We start from the raw sequence: 22,439 nt of genomic DNA on the forward strand, positions 1-22,439 counted from the left end.
CTGAACATGTGTGACAACAAAGGGTGTAACTTAGATAAATTAATTAATTAGGACGGCTGTCTGAATACTTTGGGCATACATTAAACCCAGTATTAGATGGATTTTACTGTCCGTTATAGCTTTGTTATAGCATAACCACTTCCAGTCCAGAATAACTGCATGAAGAAAGGAGCTAACTTTCTTCATGAAACAGTAAATTTTCATAAAAGCTTGTATATTCACAAATTTCTTTGCCTTCATTAAAAACTATTTTTGTTCATTCTTTTAATAATTAGTTTAGTCATAAATTGTTTGGATCAAGACAATATTATATACACCATATGACTACAGAGGCCACATTTTTTAACATTTCTGATTCGATCTTGCCACTAGATGGAGACAGTAGTGCTTACTGTGCTTCCATTTCAGAATCTGCAATAGTCCTACTTTCCAGTGAGGTCTAACATTGCATTCTACAATCAGCATACAGTGCAGTCCGTAAGTTAATGACTGCGTCCAAAACCGCAAACTATTACATATATAGATATTATACTAATGAGAACATGTCTGTACTATTGTGTACTATTTTGGCCATACTATTTTGTATGGTACTATGTGGTTTTGAATGCAGTCAATGATTGATACGTCTTTCAGCCAAGCAAAGCAATAACTCAGACAAAACTACTCGGGACAAAGCTGCAGTGAGAGAATGGAACTGGTAATAAATGAATCAGAATTATGAGGCTAAAGACATGATTAAAGGATGTTAATGAGGAATGATAGGTAATTCAAACACACACTGTCCTGATCATCTACAGGAGGGTGTTTTTTGTTTTTTTAAACTATGTGGAGCACCACATTCACAGTTCAGTGGCACAACTATTATGTGTCAAAATGCTGGCTCAAAGGTTAGCTAAACTTTATCCAGGTTACTGTACTTGCTGATGCACATTTAATATGATGTTTGAGGGATAATTAACGTTACAGAACTATATTAGGATCAGTTAAGTTTGGCTTTGGTTATCTTGATAAATAAGTCAGACTAAACAGGTCTGTACAGTGCTCACATTTCTGAATAAAAGCATTCTGTGTGTTCAGCGTCAATAAAAGTTGGCCACAGCTAACAGTTCATTCGCAACCCAACTTAAGGCTGGCTCTCTCAGCTTTCGACTCACACACACATACAGCCCCCAGAGTCCCGCCCCCACAAGAAGAGTCCTTAGCAAGATAACCCAGTGAATAAACACCAGAAAGCACATAACCTAAAACTAACATGCAAAAGCATTTCTTGAACACATTACACTACCCACCCCTTACAAAAGTCCTTGCCCCCAAGGACTGCAGAGTCTTTGAACCAAACTGGGGGCCGCTCCAGCTGCTCTGTTCTACTCTGGTCCTGGCAGGAAAGTGAACACCAGCTCCATAACATCCTCTCCATTAGTGTGCCAGAGCAGAGAGACTTATGCAGGGTGTGCGACTGCTTTGCTGTGCACTGGTCACAGTATTGTACAGCTCCACGTCCTCCTCCTGGGCACAGTGGAACTCCTCACAGCTCACAGTCAAGTCTGGTACTACTGGGGGTGACAACAGCAGCATTGGCACTCCTCTCGGCCGCCCTCTACTTTCTCTGTCATCCTCTGTGCCATTGATGCTGATGAGAGTGCTACTTGTGTCTGCCACCCATGACCCCTGGGGATCCATCCACCACGCTCAGCAACTCCACCATCACGAAGAGCTGAACACATGACAGTACACCCCACCTCAGGAGATCCTTCAACTAGCTTCACTGTGTGTTCAACTATGCACTGGACATCTAGTGGCTTCATTGTCACCACATGGCCACCTCTGAAACTCAATGTGGCACTCTCTAGGTCCATTTTGCACTTGTTATTTCTGAAAAAGTCCAGGCACAGAATGTCTTGAACTTAAGCTATCCAGATTAAGTGTTGCATCTTCTTGCCCCCGACTATCAGCGTCAGCCATCCCCTTCCCCTCATCGGTGTTAGTTCACTGGTCACTGTGCAGAGATGGACTGCCGTGTCTTCCAGCTCGAAACCTGCAGGTGCCACTTCTGGCCAGGCCACTCTGACTGTCGACTCCATGTCCACCAGAGCAGTGCATGGAACCCCTTTTAATGTCGCTGGAAATGTGGCAGAGGTCTGATATGGACACTTGCCCCACCACAGCCACTGTTTGTCCACTGTCTGTGCTGTTCTTTTTTGCTAGGGGAGAATTCATCTGGGACATGTGGGATGTGTATGGAGGGGCCTGCAGTGTCCAGCTCCCTGTAATCCCCAACGGACAAGCCGTAGCCAGATGTCCCGGCTAGCCGCTCATCCAGCACTGGCAGCCCTGTGCCACTCGTTGTATTTCTGTGGTTACAGTCTGCCCTCAGATCAGTTCTGTCAGCTCTTCCATCCATGCTGTCTTTGGTGACTCATTTGACTCCTCCCCAGCTCTGACTGCAGGTAACATCTGTGCACCGTGAAGCTGCTGACAAGACCTTCGCCGACTCCAGGCAGGCTACATTTTGCCGTACAGACAGATTCTCCATGAACGTTGCCTGATCCACTGAATTATGAGGCTCTTTACGAGCTGAAATATGACTGATGTGATACATGCAAGCTAATACTGCTGCACACTGAACTGACATCATAAGACTGGCAACTTCACCAAAATACTCTAAAATAAACTATGTTTCATTTAAATTGTCCTGAATAAAGAAATATTTTGAGTGCTTCTAAAGTTTCCTTTGTGCTACTGAGCATTTTAGTCACAAGTGTACAGATGTAGGTGGCCTGAACTGAAAGTTTGACAGATATACACTGATCAGGCATAACATTATGACCACCTCCTTGTTTCTACACTCATTGTCCATTTTATCAGCTCCACTTACTATATAGGTGCACTTTGTAGTTCTACAATTACAGACTGTAGTCCATCTGTTTCTTTGCATACTTTGTTAGCCCCCTTTTGCTCTGTTCTTCAGTGGTCAGGACCCTCATGGACCCTCACAGAGCAGGTACTATTTGGGTGGTGGATCATTCTCAGCACTGCAGTAACACTGATGTGGTGGTGGTGTGTTGGTGTGTGTTGCGCTGGTCTTAGTGGATCAGACACAGCAGTGCTGCTGGAGCTTTTAAACACCTCAGTGTCACTGCTGGACTGAGAATAGTCCACCAACCAAAAATATCCAGTCAACAGTGTCCTGTGGGCAGTGTCCTGTGACCACCGATGAAGGACTAGAGGATGACCAACACAAACTGTGCAGGAGCAGATGAGCTATCGTCTCTGACTTTGCATCTACAAGGTGGACTGACAAGGTAAGAGTGTCTGATAGAGTGGACAGTGAGTGGACATAGTGTTTTAAAACTCCAGCAGCACTGCTGTGTCTGATCCACTCGTACCAGCACAACACACAAACACACCACCACCACTATGTCAGTGTTACTGCAGTGCTGAGAATGATCCACCACCCAAATAGTACCTGCTCTGTGAGGGTCCATGAGGGTCCTGACCACTGAAGAACAGAGCAAAAGGGGGCTAACAAAGTATGCAGAGAAACAGATGGACTACAGTCTGTAATTGTAGAACTACAAAGTGCACCTATATAGTAAGTGGAGCTGATAAAATGGACAATGAGCATAGAAACAAGGAGGTGGTCATAAATGTTATGCCTGATTGGTGTACCAACAGTAACTAAGGGATCAAATGATCAAATTGAACAGTTTTGAGGTACTTCGGCTCCGCACACTGGATTTCAAATCAAGTAATCATTGAGGTTAAAATGCAGAATACACAGTTGCCCTATTTCAGGGGGCCACAAATAATTGAAGTTGATTCTAGAATTCTAGATGTGGCATTTGCATGTGCAATCTGTGCTGTTTTCACTCAACTTCAGGGTCACAGCTGTGCCAGTCCTGGTAAAGCAGGCCATCTGGAGCCTGAAAATCAGAATAAATCAATCAGAGACACAGCCAAAACATTCACTGTGTCAGACTCAGCTGTTCTGAAACTTTCTAGCCCATCATGGTTTAACTGATTTTCACAGTTTTCACACATTCTGTGTTGAGTCAGATGTCAACATTGAGATTGAAAGCTATAATTATCTTTATAATAAAGACGCTGACCATTGTTGACCTCAATATAACTCATCAAACATTGTTATCACTAACTAGCATTACTAACTGATTACAACTTTGTGTGTACAGATCATCAGTATGGAATTTTCAAACAAGAACCAGAAAGTAATATTCAGATTTTGAAACATTTAACTGTACAGAATACCTACAACTACTTTTTTCCAAAAGAACAAAATCAGTATTCCTTGCAGTATCAGGAGCTTTGAGGAGTTACACTCTGTCAGTAGAAAAGGCTACATAAGGGCAATTACATATTAAACAGTGTCTATGAATAGTTTAAGCATGTCACTTTATTTTGCAATATTAGGTGTTGTAATAGCCACTCTTAAAAACCTGATTGCAGAACAATGTTAATGTAACAGATAAAAACTGTTGATGCCCAGTGATGTCATCTCTGCAACCATAAAACAGTGAATCTTGTTACAGTGTGGTGAGTGATTTAATTAAAAATAAATCGATTTTTCCCCTCCAACAGATTTTTTTTTTTTGAGGTTCACTCAGTGTGATTTCAATAAAATATTGTAAACATTGTAGTTGGTGCTGTCATAAGCTGTGATGTGCTTAGCTAAAGAAAAGCATAAGTAAATGTTACCTGTTGCATAAAGCAGTTTTGCTTAGCATGGTAATGTTGGGGTAAGATTAGCCACCAGGCCAAGGGCAAGTTGAGCATATATAGTATATAGTGCAATGCATTTATTGTCAAAATGAACCACTGATATGTCATGCAATCCAACAAATTAATATACTTTTGTAGTTGCTGCAGTTGATCAAGACATGTTTGGTGAATTTTGGTAAATTTTGCTTCTTTATTTTTGCACTGTACCTATGAGGCTACCCCCACTTGAGCACTATGCAAGCTTGCCAAAATGTGTTTTTTAACCCAATGTTCATGGGGCCCCAAAATATTCCACAAATTTGCTCAGTCTCTGCTCCCAACATACAATAATCACTGAACACCTGCTACAGGTGTTGTGGAACATGGCACATAGCAGGCAGGGTTGGCAGTAAGACTTTATTTTAAGGTTTGATTCTTAACAGTTAATTAACTATTAGCAAGCAATTAACAATGACTTAGGAAACTGAATCATACATGTTGTAAGCAAGCTTTAAAAATGTGTTATGAATGTATTTATATGATGTTATTAAGCTCTATAACTTTTTATAGTTTACAACTTGCCGTTGTTGTGAAGGAGGTGTACGCAGAGCTTCTCTCAAAAAGACCAGCTGGCCAGACGCTGAGGGATTTTGTAAACCTAAAGGCCCTAAAGGCAGATCTTGCCCATAACCAAAAAGTTAAAGACATGAAGTCTGCCTGCAGACTTCTGCCCATTAAAACCAAATAAATGTGTTGACACTTTCAAAAGCTTAAGTGTTACATATTGTGACAATGCCCTTTTCTGAACATTTCATAAATGTTCTCATATGTTAAGTATTATCTTAACATGCTATCTTTGTTTATCTTTTTTTAAATGTCTATTAATGGATGAAAAAGCATATAGCATTGATAAGCTGAGTTATTGACCAAGTAAAATTTGGTTAAACTTCATTAGCAAAAGTTAGTTTATTTCTAAAATCTTTGAGTATTTAAAAGCTGTTTCCACAGCATTTGTAAGCACTTACTAAGGGTAGATCAGTGGTTATTAAGGGTGAATAAGTCCCACTTTAGATCTGCTATAATAAATACTTTTTAAAATATATTTTATCAATTGCACACCAACTTTAAGTAATTTGTGATTATTTGTAAGCTCCTTCTTTAACAAAGTCGTGCCAAATAGTTCCTGAAAAATTATGGAAGACTTTGGGCCACTTAAACTAGGTAAGTTACTACTAGGTACAGTAACTTGTGATTCATATTGTTAAAAGCTTATAAATGACTTCTTCAGTACTTTTCAGTCTTTGGCTCACTTGACTAGCTTTTAAATGTAAATATACATAAAATATAGGAATTGTCATGGTGGTCAGTTTAATTGCCAGTATTTGACTGGACTCAACTACAGGCAATGTTTACTCTGGCGTGAACTACCACGGTAGAACCAGTGCACATACATTAGGGCCCAGTGAGACCCAGCGAGGCCTTGTGATGCCAACCATAACTTGTGGGGGATACAGCCACTCTAATTATAGACACATACAGCACCAATCTAGTGATCTCTTCACCATTTACTAACACATATTGCCACATATTTGGCAATTGTGAATTCAAACAGATATTACCTGTTTAAATTCCATGATTAACATGTCACATAAAGACATTTAAAGTATGCTGGCAAATGAAAGATCACAATTAATTTAACTCATTAGTCAACAAATAGTTAATAACCACTTTACAAAAGACCTTAATAACAGATCATATAAATACATTTATAACACATTTTTAAGTTTGCTTACAACATGTATGTTTCCATTTACTAAGCCATTATTAACTGCTTGCTAATAGTTAATTAACTGTTAAAAAGCAGACCTTATAATAAAGTGTTACCGAGTTGGCTTAAGAGTTTCTGACACTGCAACACTGTTATCTATAAAAGTAACACAAAATATACATCATAGCTGCAGACAGAGGCAGCAGCCATCTGGAAGCTGGGATTTTGATAGAGAACAGTATATCAAAGCTATTCCAAAACTAAAGAAATCAGAATGGACACCAACTTTGCACCTTATTATCTGATGGATTACATTTGGGGGTAAGGGTGGGTTGTGTAAATTGGATTTTGCATAACTAGAATTTTACTAGAACATTTCATGGCACTCAACCATCTATCATGCAATATCTGGCAACAATGCCACAGTTTTCATTAAGCAAAGCTTTGGAGTTTTTTTTTTGACAGTGTTGTTTCAGTGTTAGATAGGTAGGCCTAAAATGGCTTGTTATTATTGATTTTTAAAATACTCTGTTCATAATATTATTGATTAAAATGATTGTTTAAGAAAGTAAATAATATACTTGTTTATATTTGTACCCATTCAATGGCTCATTTTAATAGAACTGACTCAATTTACCCCACTAATCGGCTCAACTTACCCCAGCTGGATGAATGCTACAGTGTGCAGAAGCTTTGTAACTGCTCATATCCAATCAAGTAGCCCATCTGTTACTGTACAATTTACTGGCCACCCTCTATGCTGTCCATCTATTGAAAGGGACCACTATATTTTTCTTGTATTTTATCTGAGGTCTACTTATGATTGAATGAGTTTATGTAAGAATCTAAAAAAATATTACATGTTACACTAAGCTCCCTGGTATTTTAAGACCACCACTGACCAGATACCGATGTAATACTTCAGAATTAAAAGCTCATATTCTGCATTTAACCCAACTGTCATTGGTTCCTTTCAAATGCAATATGCTGAAGTACATATCCAAGATAACAAAAATAATGTCACTGTCTAATTACTTGTGGACATGATAATCACACAAAAACCACAGAACTCATATGGACTCAGAGAAACTGTACTCTACTCATATGACATAAAATCCTTTTTTCACTAGCTAAGTTAACTGAGGGCTCTGGTACCTGCGTGGGTTTGTGTGCTTTTCGTGGGCAGGAGGCATGGCTTTGCTGAGAGTGGGTTGAATGCAGCATATGGGCAGGCTCTGTTGGATGATGGGAAAATGGGCCACAGGCCCAGAGATCACTTGCCTGTGCCTTCATTTCACACAAACTGCTACACCCAGCTGAGTCCACTTGCGTCTTTCAGTACCTCTCACTTGGAAAGCTCGTTTCAGCTACGATGCACTGTTACAGCTACCACGGCACTCAGCAAATCAGCGGAGAATACATGATACAAATGACTGGAATCATTCAAAAAAGTATATAGAGCAGAATTACAAATGCATGGTGCTTTTGTGCCCTGCAGTTTAAACTTCAGTATGGAAATTGCTGACTGAATTGCAGTTTTGATGAATTCCTCAAAGGCTTCTGTACTCACAACACCAAAAATAAAAAACCCTAACCATCAAGCCAGAGTGGGTTCACAGAGTGCAACACGTTGTTGTTTGTCTCTTTAGGAAGCAGCTGGACTGGTTATTCTTCTCATGAGCTTCTAACGTAGACCTGCAGCACTTCTATCTGCTGCTATGATGCTGCTTCAGCTGTAGAATTAGAGCTAGCCTGAACAAACAGGTTTGTATGAGCACACAGCAACTTATGAGTACTGAGTGACTGAAACAGCAGCAATGCCAAAGGCCTAACTGTGTGGCAGTGATGGTCTCATGGCTTCAATCTAGTGAGTGCTGGGCAATGTCGTCCACTGCCAACCTCTGATCTGATGAAGATTAAAGGGCATAGTGTCAATAGGAAAATAATCCTCCAGTTCTAACATGTATCTGATGGATATAGCACAGACGCAGTGAACCCTGATGTATAAAGTCTGAGAAGAAAGATCTCCTTGGTGTTTTGTTTTAGGTACAGTTTTTAGTATCTGATTATGGTCCACAAGATTTCCATGCACAGAGATTGTAGAATGCTGTTGGAGAGGTGGGCTCCCATGGTGCTTCAAAACTATCTGCTGTATGCTGGCAATTTTATATTGGTTGTCATTGTAAATGTACAGAGTGCCAGATGCAGTTTTAGCATTGCAATTTCCAAAACATACAGTCAGCTCCATAATTATTGGCACCCTTTGTGGTTCATCAGCTCACACTGAAAATAAGAGAGGAATCTCATACTTAATTAAAGTAAATTAACTCTAACAATGGATATGGGCACTTTCAGACATGTAGATATCTTGTTTATAGCTATAGTAATCCTCATTTTTTAATGAGCCAATTTGCTTATCTACAGTATCTGGATTCAGATTATAAGCACAATGCAGCTCAATGACAAGTTAAATTAATAAACGAATGCATTTTTACTCACATCTGAATATCTTCCTCTCCGCCAAGCTGCTTAGACAGCTGTACAGAAAACTGTCCACTCTGATTGGTCCTCACCAGTATCTCATGGACTTTTGGGTCATAGGCCATTGCTGAATCCATACTGATGCGATCCTCACCAAAGGCTGAAGTAAGGGCACATAGAGGGCACTAGTGAGCACCACTTTGAATGGAAAAATGAGAAATGGGGCTTTAGGGAATTTGGCCACTGTGGCACCTCATATTCATGCTCCGGTGTAACGGAAAAAACTGCTAAAGAGTCCCTGAACACCCAGCTGGACTTACATATATAAAGTGGGAGTATGCTTCAGTTACTCATGCTTTTCATAAGAATATCTAGGGGTGTCATTTTCATGTGTTTTTGTTTTAAAATATTTCTTTGATAAGCTTTTTTTTAGACTAAACTTACTGAAAGATTAAATTTCTCTAACATTTTCAGAGTTAGAAAGAGTTAATTACCCCATAAAGATATTTTCATGGCTTTAGCTTTTATCCAATCTTTACCATGGGTGTAAATAATTATGGAGCTGATTTGCACATATGCCAAGATGGAGGTTACATTTGTCCAAAGCTGTCTGAACACACAAATTTGATCTTATCACTTTACTGTTTTGTCTTTATGTAGTTTAGAAATGAATAAAGACATGTGAAATGTGTATTGAATTGTCATAAATGAACACCTTCAGTAAGCCTTTTCCCATTCTGGGGGAAAAAAGGACATAAAAAGTATTTCAAATTTGAAAATGACCACCTCCAAAAGTGCCATTTTGCCATTCTGCTATAGTTAATGAAATCCTTGTGCCTAGAAGATCTAATTAATTCCTCTTCCCAAAAGCTAGGCTAACCCTTTGAACGGTGAAACGTCAGACTGAAATCCACTGTCTAAAACCAACCACTTATGGATGTCTCTATTTTCTGAACGTCTATGGGATTAAGGTCCTTGTAAAAGCTCTTTGTGATTCCACGCCACCTGTGCAGGTGAGAAGGCGAACACACAAACAGAGCCATGTGGGCGTGACTGCAGGAGGTCATGTGAAAAAGGCCTAGAGAAAAATCCTTGCTCCAGGGGAAAAAGAGAGAGTGAAGGAACGTTAGCCTTTGGAACTGCCATGACTCACCTGTTTGTAGGACCGACCGCCATTTAGGCCAAACGGTGCGGAGCACGTCTGAGACACACTCTACACACCACGACCCTGCTCTGAAGCTCTCGGACTATGGTAAGGACAAACTTCTGAATAACATTATGTAAAAGCAAAGCTCAGCTCATGACTTAAACAGAAAAGCACAAGTATCATTCGTTACTGCCACCATACACATGACAGCAGAGAGAGGACAAAGCCTTGCTATAACTTTTTGCCTGCGTTGATACACTCTGTCTGGAGCGCACTATGTACGTAAAGTTGTCAAATGGGTTATGAGTTGGAACCATTGTTTGCTGCCAATGTCAACATAGCCACAAAACAGCATGCAGGTGTAAAGTGAAGTTCAAAGATCACGTCAGATAAACTTGAGAAGAGAAAGCTGATTTTATAAGCACATAATATATAATGTCTACATGCAGTTTTGGACATTTGAAGGTAAAATTAAAAAGAACCAAAAGGCTATGTTTGCTCTTTCATTGGAAAAGCACTGTTTTTTAAGTCCTTTGCATTTTTCTTCCTGAATAAATTCTATTTTTTCTAAAAAAGCATAAGATTTTGTTAGTTGAGCTTTTCAACATTCTGTCATCAGGACATCACAGAATATTATAGTAGTTTTAACCATCAAATCATCAATACTGTTAATGTATCGCTGTTGTCAGAAGAAAACCTTGTATCTCCAAAATGGTAACTTCACAGGAGAAGGAAAAAACCTACTTTATTTTTAATGTAAGTCAATGGACCAGACTTTTTTCCAAGTCATTTTGGGACATTTCTTTTCGTCCATTTATCATGAAATTTACACACAATGTAAAGGGTAACAGGTACTTTCAAATTATCTCAAAAACTGAAAAACGACAAAAATGGAGATACAAGATTTTCTTCCGACAGCAGCAATATGCATTTTCCCAAAGTTATCTTCTCTTCCTTTTGCCTCGTCTAACTCATGATCATGACTATTATTATTGTTGTTATTGTCTTGTTTGTATTTTTGTAGTTTGTTTTTGTTTTACTGTGATTTCTTAGTTGATTTATTTCTTTTATAACCTGGAAAATATGTGCACGGTTAAAAATGAATGCTCAACTTGAAATTATAAGATAACTTATTACACTACTTTTCTTGAGTTAAGTCTATTTGAGGAAACTAGAGATTACCCAACTCAAACCTCTTAGTGTAGTCAAAAGTTCTCGCAACTCTCTTTTTTAGTTCTGCATCTCAGTAAAGTAAACAATATAGATTTTATTTTTAACTCAATTCCCCCCCCCCTAGCTGAGGCTCTTTCCATCAAACAGTCCCATGAGGATGGTATCTTTTGGGCCCCCAGTTATGGATCACTGGGGTTCAAACTCACAGACTTCCCGGTGGGGGTGAACCCTTAGTCCATTTTACCACTCACAATCTCCTGAAATTCTGGTGTCTTTGTCAATAAATATTTGTTGTTTTAAATTAGAAAAGTAGAGTTGAGTGCAGAACATGATAAAAAAATATTGTTTTAACAATGGCATCAACACAAATGTATTATGTGCCTGAAAAACCTCATTTGTAAAACTGCACTACACAGCAGAGGGCTTGACTGTGTTTACACCCCCTGTCAGTCATTTTATAAGACCTTCCTTGAGTCACTTTACTCCCTCATCTCTCTCTGCTGACTAAGAACACATTGTAGTATCCATTAAGCGAACTGCACTGGCAGGTTCTAGTACTGTGAGGGGAAAAACATTCTGTACTGCAGAAAATAGATACGTGCTAAAACAAGAATCAAGATCACTTTTCAAAGGTGGAATTATTACAGAGAGGAATTGGCGACGTTCCTCCTGGACAGATACGTAAATGCAATACAAAGAGCTGAACTGTTTAAATGGCTGAATTCATATAATGAATCAATTAAATAAATATTTGTCTTTATCTTACCCTTAAATGCTGCTGTAGAGGCGTCATTTTCCTCTTTATAGATCATTACAAATAAAGCAGGACAGCAAAGACATTTTTGTCAATTCTCGAGCAGTAAATCGATATGAACCAAAGGCCAAGTGTTTGTAGACTTGTAACTTTGCACAAGAGACATGGGAGTTTGATGCTCCCTCTGGCCAAACGCTGCTGCTATACAAAGAAGAATTTGGAGAGTAGGGGAGTGCGGGGAACAACCTAACGCAGGGCACATTTTAGCACAGACTTTCTGTGGTGATTAAAAGGGTCAAGCAGTGTGTGCTTCTGGAGCATTACCACAATTCCTAGCCAAGGCCTCCTGCATAAATTCAGAACAATTCATCAATGTTTTAAAAAAATCTGTGCCACAGAGTGTTTTCAGGGCATGTAATAATTTTTTTCAACACTTTTTTTTTGGTTACTGAGCTGTTTGTGTAAATCACAAAATCCAACCTTATATTACTTTAATCACCATATGGTGCTGACAACGTAATGCTTTTTCAAGCATGTGACAAGCTCACAGCAGGTGCTAGCTAGGCTCAAGTACAGCCTCTGTACTGCAGCGTTAGTCGTTACACAGCATTACAACTAAGCCACCTTTAATACACAAACACAAGTACATTTTGTCTTTTGTTCCATGTTTACACAGATTTTAAAATGAAAAAGAGAAAACATCTGAAAGCAGGGATTTTCTTCAATTCATTAGTATCTTTCAGATGTTAGTATTTTGGTTTTAAATGAGTACATTAATGAAACTGATATTAACTGTTGGTAAAGAAACAATGTTTCATATTTTACTGATGCGTAAAGTTTTCATTTCTGTCCTTACTATGTAAATTTGTCATTGTCTCATGTCAGTTTTCATTTATAATTTGATGTGTGTATGTATCTATCAATTCAGCTGTCTGTCTGTCTCATAGATAGGTAATTTATACTGCAGTATGGATGGAAAATATGTTTGTTTTTTGTAACATAGAATTAAATTGAATTTTGTTTGTACTAATTGTAACTCATCAGACTTTTCTAGCAAGCGTTACAACTAACTCTTTGTCTGTTACAATTAACCCCCCCCACCCCCAGTTGCGCATCCCGTCATTTCCAGTGGAATTGTACATGAACAGTGCTAGAAACAAAGATCAAGTGTTTGTAGCAGAGATGTACATGTTGCTTGTTTAAAAACATGATTATTCCAATTGAAATATTTTTAAAATTATTTTACAAAAAACAAACTGTGTTAGGTTCTGCTTCACTCTCCCCTACTTGAATAGCATAATTAGATGGAAAAATGTCTCTTAATAAGTGAAATGTTATGTCATCATAATTCGCCAAGTAGAACAAATCAGGACTTTGCTGGGAGGAAAGCAGTACTGTAGTCCAATTTTGATGTTTATGGTGTTTTGAAAGCAAGCAAACTACCCTGAGATGAACTAGCCTATAACCATGTTATTCACTGCTATTAACATCTTTGAAATTGATGTTTCGGCTGTGAAATAGGACCTCACTCAATGTAGTCTATTAAGATGCATGTTATATCATGGATTTTTATCTCCTTACAAGTAACATTAGCATAAGCTTACACTTTTATTATCCATATCTAATTAACAAAGAAAGTCAATACCCTTAATAAACAGACTACCTTACTGATAGAAAGTAACTACAATGTCTAGTAATGCTAGCAAAATCTAAATGAACTCCGTTAGTCACCATCGATTCCATCTAGCTGTGCTTTGTGTTGATTTGTGGTGTTGGGCAGGAATGGGAGGCAGATCTAAAGAGTAAAAAATGGTTCCAAATATTGTATTTCACATATTTAGCTGCTGGAGGTTTGTGTATCTTTAATTTTGACTTCTGCACCTTTACTTTAAAAAATGTTAAGCAAACCATTATGGATGTGTATGTGTGTACAAATGATGCATGGTAGCTGCACATCACCATGCAGGTTTTCTCTTTCGGTTCACAGTAGGATATGATGTGGAATATATTTGGAAACATCTAAAAGGGTGTTATTTACATAAGAACTAAAACTATAAATTGCTTCACAGATTCTTGACTGCAGATGTAAAGATGTGATGTAACTGGCTGTGTGTAAGTAAGCTAAACTGCAAGCTTGCCTCTGCTCTGGATGAAGTTGTTCATCTTCACCACCAAGCCAGCAGGATTTTCTCGGTAATGGGAAGCTGCAGGATTTTTGCTTCTCGAAATGAGGTCACATAGCACATTTTGTTTCTGGCCTCCTGTATAGAAATGGGGTCTACTGCAATGTTTTATTGATGCATGTAAATACATGCAAATTGTAAGCACAATATGTAATACATTTGTGCTACACTAATGTTGCTCATACTTTTAATATAGTACAGTATATTGTATTTATTCCTCATTTAACCACTGTTCTGATTATTTGCAGATAGTGTATTTGGGACAAGCAACATCTCTTTTATTTTTTTAAATCCACTGGTATTAAACAGTGTTTCTCTTCAGAAGACAAAAGTCTGTTGGTTAGAGAATCCTACATGTATTTATCTGTTTTCTGTTATTTAATCCACGCACATCTGGTCTAACTCCTCTCCAGATGTTGAGGCTGTTCCAGAAAGACTCCTGATCTTAATCCTCCATGTATCAACTCCAACAACTATTCCATACTGTACATCTTCTAAACAAGCAAACGCAAGTATGGCACTTTATACACACCCTAATTAAAAAGCCCAACTTTTTTTTATTTTAACAGGAAAATTATGTCTCATTTTCACAGCTACTCTGCTGAAAGTGTAGCTAAGAAAATATACCAAGAAAACAAACACATATATAAATATATGGCAATTACTGCCAGGATTTTACAATATATAACATTAATTTTTCACAGTAAATTACTGTATTCATCATGCATCAACTCATCTTAACATGTTTTCTATAATAACACAGCAAATTACTGTGAGGTTGGTGTTGAGCTGTACAATTATGTTACATTAATGTAAATTAATGTAACATAATTTTATTCCAAGCCATTTTGAAACATTTCTATTGGTCTATTCATCATGACATTTTCACGCAATGTAAAGCTGAGCTGCTGAGCTCCAATTATGTAGAAAGCTAAAAATTGCAAAAAAACTTAGATACTTGTGTTTTTTTGAACTTTTTAAATTTACAGTAAATTACTGAGTTGCATTACTTTTACCGATGTTATATAAAAATACAGGAGAACTACTGTCATTTGATTACAGTTTGTTACTATATAACAGAAAACAGCTATTATGCTGTAATCTTTTGGTTCAGGTGACAGCGGGTTATCAGTATAAAGCAGATGCTATTTACTGTTATTATGATATAGTAAATTACTATGAATGTAATGCAACTAGTAGCCAGTAATTTACTGTAATTTTACAGTGAAATTGATTACAGTGCAGTACTGTGTTGTAGCTGCTTGAAATAGTAGCTTTGCTAATCTTAAAAAACAATAACTGACGTGTTCATGTGAGCCCTGATTGATAGAAAGCATGGAATTAAAGGACACAGAAGTGCTGAAGATCGAAAGAGTGCTCAGCAAGATGTGGCCTGACTGTATGTGGACAGTCTAATGAGATTACGTAACACTGTTTTTTCTTCTTGTAACCTTTCTGTCAAGCCATGTCGTTCAAGCATTATACAAATGGATTATGGACATAACTCACAGACATTCTGATTCTCAATCCCCAACAGATGACAACATCTATAATTCACCCTGCAGCGTCTGTGTTACAGGACAGCCTTTGTGGTGCATTGCAGGTTCTGCTATCACACAAAAACTTGGTAAAAAAAACGTGAATTCATGTGAATAGTTCAGTGTTAGACTATTAATTTTTCTTTTGTACTGACTCCTGACTGAATCTTTTACACTCTTAGAAACAAAGGTGCCAGAAAAACTTCTTTCGAGTGATGCCATAGTAGAACCACTTTCAAAGAACCCTTCAGAAACCGTTCAATGGATGGTTCTTTAAACAGCTCATCTGAACCACTTCCTCTATGGCCCTGCCCTGGAAAAAAATCCTCCTTTCGGCACCTTTATTTTTGAGAATGTAATTAAATATGTTTATAAACAAATGCTGTGGACAGTGGTCCTGTCCATCACTCCATACCAAGAAACAGTGAAGAAGGCATGTCTGCAAATTCAGAGCATTTATTATATCATCTTTTCCCCCAGGAACCCTCTGTCACAGATGCACAAACGAGATTTTCTGTCATTACCTGCTGACCGTGAGCCAGCGCTAATGTGTGCTTCCTCACTGCTGTCTCACAGTGAGGCCAAAAAAAAGAGAGGAAAAAAAAAAAGAAATAAATAAACAGAAATCATCCCGGTCCCATTGAGCAATGCTGTTGCCATAGCAACAGGGGAAGAGTGATGGTGGGAGAGAGCGCGGGCTGTTAGAGGTTGTGAGAGGAAATAGGTGTGAGAGAGTCCTGCGGTGTGTGTGTACTCTCACATCTGAGGTGTTTGGGCTGGTTTGACTCAGGCGTATTATGAGCAAGTTCAATATGGAAAACTATACCTGAATTTCTCTCTTTCTCTTTGTTTTCTTTCTCAGATGGGTGAAGGAAGCACAGTGATGCTGGAAGTGTAATTGTATCCATCATCACCATATCCTTTCATCCTCCCCTCTGTTCAGCCCCATTCACCTCCTTCACCCCGCTATACATAAACGCCCCTCCCAACTCTCTCTCTCTCTCTCTCTCTCACACACACACACACACACACACACACACACCCTCTTAAACTCCCTCCGGGCTGGGGATTTGAAGATGCGCAAGCGAGGAGCGTTTGTAATCAGATGAAAGAGGAGATTATCCCGAGGCTCCCTCCATCCATCCTTTCTGCTGTTGGAGAAGAAGTGTTAAAGGAGCGCTGGGGGAGGAGACTATGGGCCAGAATGGGTGGGGTTTAATGGACTGAGTGAGAAAAAGAGGGGGGAGGAGGGGAGGGGAGGGGGGTTCACCTGTGGATGTGTATGTGGAAGGAGACACCGCTGCCTGCTCGCCCGTCCCCTTTCAAGGTCCTGCATGCGCCGACGCCGGGATGACTGAAAGCCGACATTAAAGAGAGGAAGAAAGGAAAAAGAGAGGGGGCAGGGAAAGGCTGCAGAGAGAGACAGAAGGATCAAGAAAAAGCAGAAAACAAGCCTTTCATCTGGTTCTCTCAGCACAAGGTAAGGATGATTTCTAATAACCACTCACTGTAATATGTAATACACTAACTAGTATTACAGCTGGTCGCCTGTATTAGTGAAGTGCTACATGGTTCATAATACAGCTCATCGGGTAAAAGAGGTAATTGGAAGACAGCTGACTGTCTGGCACCTCTGAATGTTTGTTTGTGTGTGTGGATGCACATGGAAGGGACCTTCCCTTCTCGGGTATTTTTAGCCCTTATGAAAGAATAATGCATGCAGGCCCTGAGTAAGTGTGTTTAACAGGCAGTACCTGCGCTCTCACTCTCTATGCAGAAATGCATTTAACGCAGTCGACGAGAACCTTTAAAAATACAAACAAAACCTGCTCTATTTATGTTCCTGGATGCATCCATAACTTTCGATTCATTTCACCATTTGCTTTCACTAATACAGATTTCTACACTGTGAGGTTTTGTTTGCTGTGCACTTAAGATAATAAGATAATACTATTAAGGTTATCATTTTTAATGTTGTACAAACGAGGTTTTACATGTCCAGCCCGAGCAGGCAGAGTTGAAGACCAGCAGGCTTGCAGGCTTGTGTAAATTGGCTAAATTGAAGTTCATTGACCTCAACAGCCCGGCCACTAAGTCAGTTGATTCTCATTGAATTACAATAGCACCTGGGGCTATGCGGGCGGTTAATGGATCTCCTCACCCCTAACTAAGCAGCATGTGAAAGAGCAGTGGTATCTGATATCTCTATATTTAGCAGTTTAGGAATGCTGATGCTAAAAAAAACACCTCTAAACAAATATAAGGGCTGATCACAGGGAGTGTGACGCTGGACAGAAGCAGATTCTCAGGTGCCTCCAGATGTTATTTGTGGCTTTTCTGGTTCATAATGGGAAAGAAGCCTTTTACGGAAAAGAGCAGAATAAGAGTGTCCTATTTATACTCTTACGAGGATGGTTTTATTTAGTTTATATCACTGTTGTTGGAGCAAAACAGAAAAAAACTTGCTTTACTGTTAATGTAAGTCAGTGGAACCAGACTTTTTTCCAAGTAATTTCGGGCCAATTCATTTAGTGAAATTTTAACAAAACGTAAAGCGCAACATGCATTTTCAAATTATGTCAAAAACTGAAAAACAACAAAAATGGAGATACAAGGTTTTGTTCCAAAAGCAGCAGCAATATATATAATGTAGTGTTTCCTCAGTCTGCATTATGTACAAATATTTTCATTCTTTTTTCCTTATTAACCAACATGCAATATATAGAATGATCAATCCATCTTAATCTTTTCTGCTTCATATATGTTTGTTAAACCTCATTATCTAAAAAAATATCCTTTTATATATTTACCTTTGTTGCAACAGACTTCTTGGATTGTCAGTCAATTTAATGCAGTAGATTATGCTGCGACTCCTCATTTAACACATTAGTAACAGTGCTGTGCACATGGGGACTGACCAGAGAATGGGATAAGCTGGTAAACCCTGATGAACCCCAGATGTACACTAATGGTACAAATAATGTTTCAATGCTCAGAGGGTAAGCAGACGCCAATGAAATGCTTCTTTGTCATGAATCCATACTCTTTTATAAGCAACAGGCTTTTACAAATGTCCAGTAATGAGCATATATTCTATACATTTGACATCTGATCTTATCTTTCATAATAACACATGCTAGTCTCACAGTGTCCACCTGTGTGTATATCTGTCCTCTTCTCTTACTATCTTAAAACATAAACATAATCTTGAATTTCTTTTGTAATCTGATGGATCAACAGAGGCTAATCCAGAGCTAATCTTATTTCTTTAATCTTGGTCCACTATTTGGAGACTGCTTACACTTTGTACATCCCCCGTCTGCCTGTTAAGATATTTGGTGGGAAATCCACAGATACTGTGGAATGGAAACCTACGTACAAATGTTTTGAACAAATAGGAACTTATTCAAAAAGAATAGGTGGATTTGACATTTTAATTGCTAGCAGCATTATTCAGTAAATCCAATCAATGCATGCATCAGCTTTTTTTCTGCAGGGGAATCCTTACAATACCCACAGGTACAATTACAATAACATGTAATTGTACCTGTGGGTAAATTAGAAGGCATATGAAAGAGATGCTTTCATTTTGGCCTAAAGGATGAATTTTGATTACAGGATAATTTACTTAAGGGAAAACATGTCAACAGCAATTTGTATTGGATTCTTTGTACTGGAACAAATGAGATTCTTATTATTATGTAATAAGTTGTCTAAACTTTGATACTATTGTAAGGCCTGCATGAATGTTGAAAATACAGATCATTTTAGGCAAACCTCTCACAAATGTAATTATCCTTGGCACTGGTGTCTCCCTGCTCTGCATGTTTAAGTGTTTTTCCTGCTCTAACACACCTAATCCAACTAATCAGCTAATCAATTAGCTAATTATCATATCTACATATCTACCTACGAGACTGCACTCTTTGCACAGTCCACATTCTTATACATTTTACTATCTGAATCATGTTGTCCTGTATATTTATTGCATTGTATTTATTGTGAAGTTTTAGGCCTAATTTTGCACTCTTGTGGTTTGTATATTAGTGTTGTACTACACTGTCTTCTTGAATTGCACTACACTGTAGTCTTTGCCTTGTTCATGTTGTTTTGTTCTACTATATATTTGCATATAGTATGGATGACAAAGTTCCTTTTGATCTCTTGAACAAACCCTCCCTGAGTTAGAGGAAGGTAATCAGTAAAATGTAGAGTATTCAGGACCACTGCAGTTAAGAAAAAAACCAACTGATCCTTCTATTCCGTCTTCTTTTAGTTATCGATGGCGGAGAGTGGGCGTCCTGTGTCAGAAGCACTCGCACCAGAGGGCACCGTCCTGTCCGACCTGACCATCGCTAATGACAGCGTTCTACCACTCTCAAAGACCTCCACTGAGCTGGTGAAGGGCCAAGTCCAGCCTGAAGAGCTCCGTAAGAGCTCCAGTGAGGAACCGTGCTCAGAAAAAGTGCTGGAAGATATAGAAAGCCATATAAAACCGAAAGCAAGAGTTCCTGTCACACACCGTGCAGCCGACCGCTTAGGTATTCGCAATGTGACACGTCCTCACAGTATTGCAGAAGTTCACATATCTGAGGGGGTAGAACTACAGCTGGGAGATGGCATGATCCATCGGAATGAGCAGGTGCCACTGGCCTCCAAGGAGAACACTTCTTCCTCACACAAAGACTTAAGAGAGCAGAGTCTGGCCCCGGCCAAGCTATCTGTTCAGAGGAGCCACTCGGACAGCCTGCAAATACAGATGGAAGGCCCTGCACCTCCTCTTCACTATGAAACTGGTGGTTCTAAGTGTCTAGGTAAAAATCAAGAAGCCCCTATCCAGTCTTTCATTTGCAAGCAGGCCATGCAACTGCAGCAGAGCAGCACTACCACCACCTTCTGCAGAGCAGGCAGCTGTGGCTCAGGCAGCTCGACCCAGCAAAGTTGCTGCGTTCATATGTGCAATTCTGGCCCTCCTCAATTATCAGGGGATGTTGGTATGGACACAAAACATGCCCGGTTTGAAGAAGCTGTCTGCTGCGGCTCATACAAGCATGGAGGACCTCTTGAGGACACTTTCGCTGCTTACTGTCATCCCCAGCCCATCCCAGCTCCTGCCCAGCTGTTGCCACGGCTAACTGGCCTGGAGGTGGACTGCAGGGGACAGATGGGTGGTCCGGCTCTGTTGGCCCTCCCGCCGCTCATTTCCTCAGTCAGTGAGACAGGGCTGGATGCCAAGCGACTGCTCCGCTGCTGCAATCTGGACTGCAACTGGCCAGGTCCTTTACGCCAGGCTGGGAGTCAGCAGCCGCAAGCTGGGGATGAAGGCAGAAGCACCAGAGATGCAGGGACCATGACCTCCAGCAAAGAGCTGAGGGACGTTGGGGTTCAGGTGGGGGTTCAGACGGATTCAGAAAGGCCGCCTCAACACGTGTTCCCAGAGGTTTGTCTGGTGGATGAGAAAAACGATACAGACAAGCCTGCAGCATCTCAGAAGTCTCCAGTGAAGGAGGTGAAGTGGGACGCAGAAGGAATGACATGGGAGGTTTACGGAGCTTCAGTGGACCCTGAGGAGCTGGGCCTGGCCATTCAGAAGCACCTGGAGCTGCAGATTAAGGAGACCGCAGTAAAGGCAGCAAAGCTCGCACGACAGGACACAAATATGTCCCAGAACAGCATGGGGAAGAGCCAGCGGAGAAGGAGGGGTTTAATGGCTGCTCTGCATCCTCCAGGCTGTTGTACCCGCACCACTACTGCAGTGGACTAACTGCCAAAAAACTGGTTTCCCTGCTTTCAAGCCTCAAATAGACACAGCATACTAGAATATAGTTAGCAAAAGCTTCAGTAATTGATTAACAGACTTTTCTGCTTGCCAACAAAAACATGGTCTTCAGACCTTACATGAAGAGTTACTGAAGAAAAAGTATTTTTAGAATCTGTCCTTCGATTACAGTAGTGGGTGACCACTGGAGACAGAACATGTGCCTAAGTCTTCCTTTCAGTTCCAGCATCTCACATATTGTATATGAAAACTTTAAGTAGACCTTAAGGGCTATTTGTCTGGTAAAAACTTAGTACTCTCTGATTTTGTTTTCAGTTACAGCAATACCAAACCCATGCTGTGCTTATTGCAGATCCCTAAATGCTGTGGACTCATAACTGACCAATTTCACTTTTGTAAACAAGTGCTCTTGCTCACCCAGCTACATTGTTTCCTCTGACCTCAGTGTAGTGGTTCAGTCAAAAAATTATAAGCGTGACCCAAAGTACTCAAACTAGGCAACTTTGATAGTGAACCTCTGCAGCCTGGGGGAACTATGACCTGCACTCTGATCTGTATGTAATTAATTGTCTGCACATGTTATTATGGATTAATTCAGGACACATTAATCACCGTGGCCATAATCACAGTGACTGAAGTGCAGGCTACTGGAGGTTGCCACATTGATCTGAAAACACAGCCTACCCTAAAACTGGGAGTTTCTGAATTTCAACTAAAGAAATGTGAAGTCGCTCCATGTACATACTTCATGACGGTAGCAGCACTGTGACTGGATTCAGTATAAGTGGTGATTTGTTGCGCCATCTACTGGAGTAAAAGTATCTTTGCAGTGAATGGTATGATGATGATTCTCTAGACAATGATGCTGCCATGACCTGTTTCATTATTACTATTAGGATT

The 22,439-nt window shown here is 39.6% G+C and overlaps 1 protein-coding gene across 7 annotated transcripts; it reads left to right on the plus strand.

The window, feature by feature from the left end:
* Nucleotides 1-10,048: 10,048 nt before the first annotated feature.
* Nucleotides 10,049-21,840, plus strand: si:dkey-191g9.7. Of its 7 annotated transcripts, none has more exons than XM_036574514.1 (7): nucleotides 10,049-10,217; nucleotides 14,109-14,232; nucleotides 14,636-14,734; nucleotides 15,553-15,647; nucleotides 15,760-15,849; nucleotides 16,623-17,240; nucleotides 20,037-21,840. In XM_036574514.1, the coding sequence occupies exon 7, from the start codon at nucleotides 20,043-20,045 to the stop codon at nucleotides 21,522-21,524; it is 1,482 nt and encodes a 493-aa protein (XP_036430407.1). In that variant the 5' UTR covers nucleotides 10,049-10,217; nucleotides 14,109-14,232; nucleotides 14,636-14,734; nucleotides 15,553-15,647; nucleotides 15,760-15,849; nucleotides 16,623-17,240; nucleotides 20,037-20,042; the 3' UTR covers nucleotides 21,525-21,840. The 7 variants fall into 7 exon arrangements, with proteins under 7 accessions (XP_036430407.1, XP_036430406.1, XP_036430408.1 ...); XM_036574513.1 differs by having other exon boundaries at nucleotides 15,553-15,621; XM_036574515.1 differs by lacking the exon at nucleotides 15,553-15,647.
* Nucleotides 21,841-22,439: the final 599 nt, after the last annotated feature.

Source organism: Colossoma macropomum, unplaced genomic scaffold (assembly GCF_904425465.1).
Source record: "Colossoma macropomum unplaced genomic scaffold, Colossoma_macropomum, whole genome shotgun sequence".
Lineage (NCBI taxonomy): Eukaryota > Metazoa > Chordata > Actinopteri > Characiformes > Serrasalmidae > Colossoma > Colossoma macropomum.